This window comes from Leptonychotes weddellii, unplaced genomic scaffold (assembly GCF_054177405.1).
Source record: "Leptonychotes weddellii isolate Sample4059 unplaced genomic scaffold, ASM5417740v2 HiC_scaffold_9576, whole genome shotgun sequence".
Taxonomy (NCBI): Eukaryota; Metazoa; Chordata; class Mammalia; order Carnivora; family Phocidae; genus Leptonychotes; species Leptonychotes weddellii.
The window spans coordinates 70-7,992 of record NW_028067781.1 but is presented as its reverse complement, the minus strand read 5'-3'; the positions used below and the strand labels follow the sequence as shown (position 1 = coordinate 7,992).

The window sequence follows — 7,923 nt, the reverse complement described above, 5'->3', positions numbered from 1 at the left end:
GAGAACGCGGAGGGCGCGCCCGAGGCGCGGGCCAAGTCGGCCGTGCGCGTCCGCCTGGAGGACCGCTTCAACAGCATCCCTGCCGAGCCGCCGCCCGCCCCGCGCGGCGCCGAGCCCCCCGAGCCCGGCGTGGCGCTCAACAAGTGGGTGTCCCTCCCCGCCACCTCCCGGGTGGCCGGGCGCGGGGAGGGCGCGGGTGCCCCGGGAGCAGGCCCGCCGGGGCTGCGTGCACACGAGGCTGTCCGCTGCCGAGGCCAGCAGCCCCCGCCGCGGTGCACACGAGGAGGTCCCATGGAGCGGCCATAGTCTCAGTCTGGGAGCACACGAGTCCCTCTGGTGGGGCGGCCACCAGCCTGGCTGGGTCTGGGTGTAGACAAGGTGATCCAGGTGCAAAGGCCACCAGCCCTACTACAGCTTGCGTTTTAATAGGGATGAGGCCCAGGTGGGCCTGGGTGTAGGTGAAGCCATCCCTGGAGAAAGCCACCAGCCTCCTCTGGCCGGCATCCTCACAGGGAGCAGACCCCGTTGGGTCTGGGGCCGACTTGGAAGGGTGTGTGCTCTGCAAGCGCCCATGAGCAAATACTTTTGAGTCCTGAGTGCCTACCACAAAGCATGCCCTCGTGTGGGGCATACTCTGTCTGCATGTGGAAGAGAGTTCAGTTGAGATAAGTGTACAGATGCTTCTGAGGACCAAAGCTTTTGCACCAAATTATCCACCTAAATGTCAGGAGACGCCTGTTTCCCCCGACGTTGACTCAGGTTAGGGGTGACTCCACACACGGATGAGCCTTGGTGGAAGGAAAGTGTCCCGATGACAGAACGCAGCTTTGCCCTGCTGCCAGGATGCCAGCCCGTCAGTCATGTCTCAGAGACGAATACTGAAGAGTAGCCGCCTCTGTGCTGGGGGGGCTCCTCGCTTTCTATCCCTCCCTACCCTGTGGTTTTCCCCATTTTGCCCCTAGTCATCAGATTTTGGAGAATGGCCAAAAAAAGTGAGAGAGATTGGTGTCAGGTGACATCCAGCCGTATGGTCCTCTGTGAGGAAGAAGTGTGAGCTTGTCCACTGCAGCGCTGGTTGATCCTGGTTCGGTAGAGGTTTCCACGAGGAGGGGCGCTCGTCCTGCCGGATCTGAGCTGTCTAGAAGTCTTGGTGCTAGCCGGGAGAGCGTGCTGGGGATCGCAGCCTTCGGCACGCTTGCCTGCCACACAGTCTTCACGTGTCTCCGGGTCTCCTTTGTCTTGGCAGTTTGGTAACTCTTATCCGACATCCTTCCGAATTCATGAACGTCCCTCTACATCAGCAACAAAACAAATGCACGACATTGGTGAAAAATAAAACCGCAGCGGCCGCCACCGCTTTACAATTTACATGCCCTCTGTTCACGGCCAATGCGTGCTCTGCTGCGGGGGGCTCGAGCCTCTCACAGACGCAGGTAAGGGAGGGACTCGTCGGGTGCTGCTCTTTTGTATTAAGTGGATTTTATTTTCGTTAGGTCTGAAGGATCTGTTTTTCTTTTATTGAGCTTAATAACCTTTGAGATCAAAAGCGTTTATGTGGTTTGGGAACGTCTTAAAATCCTCAGTGTACGTGAAGTTACTCAAATTGCATGAACACCTTTGACTTGACTTTGGTTAGAGGGCATTTGATTTGTGGGCATGCTGGTAAACTTCCTGTCACTTCGTTTTTTCCAGGGTTCTGGTAACCCATGTTCTATACTCGAAGCTGCCAAGCATCAGGACATTGGATTGCCTAGAGCATTTTCTTTCTGTTACCAGCAGGAAATTGAATCCACTAAACAGACTTTGGGCGGTAGAAACAAAGCTTTGCCTGAGCAGGTTTGGATTAAAGTAGGAGGTAAGCCATAAAGCGGAGGGAGCACTGCCCTGCTGGCTTCTTGGCCGAGGGTGGGGAGGGAGAGAGGCCGAGTATAAACATGAAGTGGTCTTTTTTTTTTTTTTTTTTTAAAGATTTATCCATTTATTTGTGAGAGAGAGAGCACACGAGCACACAAGCAGGGGGAGGGGTAGAGGGAGAGAGAATCTCGGGCCGACTCCCTGCTGAGCACAGAGCCCACCGTGGGGCTGGATCTCAGGACCTGAGCCAAAATCAAGAGTTGGCCGCTTAACTGACTGAGCCACCCAGGCACCCCTCAGACATCATATTTATACTTAGCACGGAATCATTGAGTTTGGGGGCTGCTTTTTCTTACTGGTAATCTCCATAAACAGAGAAATGATAGACTTATGTAAATTTTCAGTTTCCTTCAAGTTGCTGAAAGCACTTAATAGTTGTTTTTTTGTTTCTTATTTTATATTTCGTGAGTGAGGCAGGAGTCTGAAATCTGCTAAAAGCTTTAGGAGACAGTCTACAGATGGGCAAAGGATTGAGTTGGGAGCAAGAGGCCATAAGGTGATTCAGAAAGTTTTAGAAATAAAGAAACCGCTGAAGGCAAACTTTGCTCACCTTGAGAGTGAGCTCACAATCCCTTTCTCCTTGCAAACAAATTATTTTTCAACTTAACCCGACAAAATAATACCTAGCTTTTCCAGAGTTGATGGGGGCAGGGCGGGGATGGAGTACTGCACTCCTCAAGCCAGTGGGTCGTTCTCCTTGTTAGGACTTTTTATTCAGAGGTATGCACTACCATTTCCAAAGTGAAAGGTTGATGGTAACATAAACCATGTACTAACTCCTCAGCTTCAAAAACAAAATATTCCCAGCGCTGTGAATTCCCCACCATGTCTTCCTTGCAGGTCCCATTGTGAAAGTTGTGCGTAGGGACCCTTTGGCCACAGAAACTTTGGTTTTGTTTGGCGTCTCGGGAACGTACATCACCACGTGGGCATGATGGTTAGGTGCCGGCTCTTCTGGAGGTGGTGGAATTTGCCGTGTTCCTCTAGCATAAATAAGAGCTGGGATGCGATTCCTCCTTCCGGGGGCAGAATCACTTGTCAGCTGAGGGCACATTGAACCCTAAGGCACTTAGGTTTTGTCCTCTTCTGAGCATGGCAGGTAGAGTACCTGCTGTCACATTAGAGTAATTGTGTAAAAGAAAATCTTTGGGAGAAAGTTTGTTTTTTCCATTCTGAACATCAGAAAAATTGAACAACCTCTTGGTTTCTCTATTCATAGATGGCAGCTAATACCCGTTGATAAAAAAGGGACTTCTGACAAGGTTCTGTTGATCACATAATACTCAGTGTTTTAATTTAGTTACGGATTTACGTTCAGTTTTGTGGTTTGGAGCTTTGTGCTAACGGCTTGTACCAGTTACTGTAGTGGGTACGGCTCTTCCTGTTCAGTTCTGGGCCTTCCTTTGCCCATTCATGTGTCTCTTCTGGCTTGAAAAATGCCACAAAATACATTCAGCATTAATGGGGACAAGTTAAGTAAAATAAAAAATTAAAATACCACTTTTTTCTTCTTTTGCAAAGAAGAAGCGCTATGTAAGCAAGCCATAAATAAGAGGAATCGGAGTAGAATACGTCAGCTGGACACAAATGTAGAACGAAGAGCCCTTGGAGAGATTCAGAACGTGGGCGAAGGCTCGACCTCCACACAGGGCGCTTGGCCGCCTGCGGAGTCCTCGCAGGCAAACCTCGGGGAGCAGGCCCAGAGCGGGCCCCAGGGAGGAAGGTCGCAGCGTAGGGAGAGGCACAACCGCATGGAAAGAGATAGAAGGTAATGCGTGTGATTGCTCGTCAACACGCAAGTTTACTATAGTTACTAGCAGTAACAGGCAAGTTATTCATGAAACAGCAGTTTAGTTATTTCAAAACGTGTTCAACGTGGAGAAAGGTTGGCCAGAGTAAACACTGTGTTTTGCTAGGTGGATCGGGGTCCCCAGGACCAGCCCCAGGTTTGATGACTCATTAGGAAGACTTACGGCTTTGATTGATTACAGAGAAAGGACACAGTAAACTTAGCAGAGGTGCCTGGGGAGAAGTCCAGGGAGCCAGATGCGAGCTCCCAGGTGTCCTCTCCCAGGGGGCTCCTGGATGCACTCTGCTCCCGCAGCCCCAGGTCCTGGGGCGGCTGAAATTGCCAGCTGGCAACGCTCGTCAGAGACTCAGTGCCCCAAGATTTTATTGGCAGGTCGGGTCATGGAGGCATTTCCTACCTGGTGAGCCGCCAACCCCCAGGCCCCCAGAGGGAGAGGCAGTGCTCAGCATGAACTGCATTGTTCGTACAAACATTTTAGGCACAGTTAGGCACCTCACTAATGATGCTGGGAACCCTCCCAAGATCGTAGTTCCCCGAGGCCGTCAGGGGCCAGCCTTGTGAGTGGGCCTCCGGGAGACAGCTGGGCTGCACACCAGGGCGCCAGCTTCACTTGGTTCTTTTAAGAATGTTGGGGAAGAAAGGGTTAAAACTGTTACTTAGGTCGTTTTATCTGCAGGTTTTATTTAGAATTTATTTGGATTTTACGTAGAACCAAAAGGTGGTTAATTTTTCTGTATTACAGCTGGATTTTTACCTGATGTTTCCCTAACATAATTAACGTAATTAACTTAATCATTTCCGGGGTACTTCGTCCCAGTTTCCTTTCTGTAGCACGGGGCAAGGCAGATACTCAACTCTGAAGTTCCAGTGTTGACCTGAGGCAGCTTACTTCTTTTTAAGGGACGTGTTAAAGCTAGCTAGCCCGCCAGCAATCATTCTTAGACCTGTGTACACACACACTCACTCTCTCTCGAACTGAAGGACGTCTGTGAACTACGAAGGATGGCTTTCCTACCTGACGTTTCATCAGCGTTTACTGGGTACCTGCCGTGGGAGAACCCTTAGCCGTAGGTTGGCACCCTGACGTTCCCTAGGGTAACACACTGTAGGTTCACTGCCTCGCATCTCCGTCTCTCGTCCGTGATGTAGAGTTGTCTCCCGCTCGGACTGGAGAGAGGTGCCCACTGTCGTGTTTGCCTTAGGAGATGCCCACGTCTGCTCCCACGTGTGCACGTGGAAGGTGGGCAGCAGGGGTCGTGCTGCATCCGCTACTCCGTGTCAGCTCCCCTAGGACCTGGTGTCACGCTGAGTGTCATCTGCGAGAGCTAACATGGTCTAATCATAAGACCCAACTTGTGATTTAAGTTCTCTCTGAAAAAAAAATTATCTCTAAAAAGACTGGGCTTGGGGGTATTAGCAGAGTGTAGTCTGTGATCCTTTTTTGAACTGGGGCCCCTTTGGAGGTCAAAGCTGTGACTCTTAGCTGTGGGTCAGTTCCTTGGCACATGGAGAGCAGGGTAATAACTTGTGAGTGAAGAACGATCTACCCAGAAAAAGCACACACAAAATTTTGCTTCCAGTTTCGGGGGTTTGGCTCCGTCCCTGGTCTAGAGACTTGCTCCTGGCCCCTGAGCAGGGTGGTCCTGGTGGAGCGCGGCCCCGAGCACGGGTGGCCAGGCCGGGAGCGGCGGTATTGCTTCTGCTTCTCAGTGTGATTGCTTTGGATTTTGACTGTAGGCGCAGAATCCGCATTTGCTGTGATGAGTTGAATCTTTTAGTCCCGTTCTGCAATGCGGAGACGGATAAGGCGACCACCCTGCAGTGGACCACGGCGTTCCTGAAGTACATTCAGGAAAGACATGGAGATGCTCTTAAAAAGGTCAGTATTCAGGGCAGGTAGATTTTCAGAATTTTATAAACTGACAAGTGGTGTTACTTATCCTTTTTTCCCTAAGATATCCCTGACTGTCGTTCGTTTCCTGGAACCCAGTGTCAGATGCTGAGTTCACTATGAACAAAACTCCGCTCATTGATGTTGTAGCTCATCGTTTATCGAAATACTAATCATAGTCTGGGTTGGTTCACTGACACGCAGCGTATGAGTGACTGAAGTATCCGTTGTCAGATTGAGCACCTGCTGTATACAGCAGATTGCATAGGACTGGAAGGGGTTTCAGGCCCCTGTAAGATGTGTATTTTTTTACCCTCTGAAGACTTTTTGAAGGGATGAAGCGAGACGAGTTAAGGGAGAGAGAGAGGCAGATGATGTTAAACAGTCTGGAATTCAGATGCATTCAGAAGGCGGAGAAGAGAGACTCTTCCATGGGCAGGGCGACTGGGGACGACTTGGGGGCTCTGGGCCCAAGGACCTGGCTCCCTAGTGTAGCCAGCACCGCCTTGACCCCGTCTGTCGGTCCCAGGGGAAATTCCAGTGAGCGAGCGCGGCTCCCGGCGGGGGGACCGAGCGCGTTGTGTGGGTGGGAGTCCAGCCACCCTTCCTTGGGGGCTCAGATGGAAGAACAGAGGCTCCAGGGCTCTGCCGTGGGGGGGCCTCGGCATGCTGGTGGTCAGGGTGAGTGCTCATGAGGCCTTGGTGAGGCAGGCCCCGCGCACCCCGGTTCGGGTCGCTGTGGAAGCCATCGCGTGGCCGCTGCTGTGGTTGCATCATGTCTTAGGGACTGAGTCGAGGTTGGCGCATAAACGTGGAAGCCTTATACGAAGAGCCTGCCGTGTGTAGATCCCGCGGGGCCGGGAGCCGTGGGCTGCGTTTCTGGTTCCCCTTCTGTCTCCGCGGTGTTTATGCCGCGTGAGCTGCGCTGTCGTTGTACGTGTGATCGAGTTTTAAAGCAGTATTTGTGTCATGTTCCTTCTGATTGGGTCGTTTATGGTTATCCTGCAGTTACTCTGTGATGTTATTTGTTAGAGGTAAACTGTTAATTTTAATAAAGTAAAGCTTTTATGTATATTTTTTGTTAAGCTTTTTATCTTAATCCCAGCCAGTTAACACAGTGTACCACTAGCTGCAGGTGTACAATGTAGTGACTCAGCCCTTCCCTAGGTCACCTGGTGCTCGGGAGGACAAGCGCCCTCCTTCGTCCCCATCCCGTTTCCCCCACCCCCACCCACCTCCGCTCTGGTCTCCATCAGTGTGTTTTCTAGAGTCGAGTCTGTTTCTTGCTTTGTTTCTCTCTCTTTTTTCCCTTTGTTCCTCCGTTTTGTTTCTTAAATTCTGCATATTAGTGAAACCATGTGATAATTGACTTTCTCTGCTTGACTTATTTCACTTAGCATAATCTCCTCCAGGCCCATCCATGTCGATGCAAATGGTGGGTATTCATCCTTCTGATGGCTGAGTAATATTCCATTGTATATATGGACCGCGTCTTCTTTATCCATTCATCTGTTGAAGGGCATCTCGGCTCCTTCCACAGTTTGGCTATTGCGGACGTTGCTGCTATGAACATTGGGGTGCATATGGCCCTTCTTTTCACTACATCTGTGTCTTTGGGGTAAATACCCAGGAGTGCAATTGCTGGGTCATAGGGTAGCTCTATTTTTAACGTCTTGAGGAACCTCCATACTGTTTTCGAGTGGCTGCACCAGCTTGCATTCCCACCAACAGTGTAGGAGGTTCCCCTTTTTCCGCATCCTCACCAACATGTGTTGTTTCCTGACTTGTCAATTTTGGCCATTCTGACTGGTGTGAGGTGATATCTCATTGTGGGTTTGATTTGCATTTCCCTGATGCCGAGTGGTGATGAACATTTTTTCATGTGTCTGTTGGCCATCTGGATGTCATCTTTGGAGAAAAGCTTTTATATTTTTGAAAATGATTCAATGTTTGGCTTTGTGTACCTATTACTAGTGAGTTATTGACATAATTCATTCAAATATGATGAAGGCACTTACAACAAAAAAAAATCTGTTAACTGTCTTTGTATATACTCAGCGATTGAATAGGTTAAAACTTGTGTGTATTATATTTTGCATTTCATACATAAATATGGCTTGGGTGGGCACAGCAGGAGGAAAACCTCCCTGCGGAGACCCAGCAGTGCTGCTGCTAGGTGCTCCCCGTGGGCCGGGCCCGCCCTTCCCCAGCTGGGGCGTCTGTGCCCGAGTCTCCGTCAGCCTTGGGTGTCCTGGCTTCTCGTCTTGTTCTGCTCTGTTGGCTTTTGGGGGGGCAAGCAGAGTTGGTG

The 7,923-nt window shown here is 50.5% G+C and overlaps 1 protein-coding gene across 1 annotated transcript; it reads left to right on the top strand.

Annotated features, from left to right (window-relative positions):
- Positions 1-3: 3 nt before the first annotated feature.
- LOC145720046 (transcription factor-like 5 protein) lies at positions 4-7,109 on the top strand (the record flags this gene model as incomplete). Its single annotated transcript, XM_081811698.1, has 5 exons — positions 4-143; positions 1,247-1,433; positions 1,693-1,855; positions 3,436-3,682; positions 5,462-7,109. Coding segments are annotated over 5 exons (900 nt in total), but the record flags the coding sequence as incomplete, so codon positions are not given.
- Between the last annotated feature and the right edge of the window lie 814 nt (positions 7,110-7,923).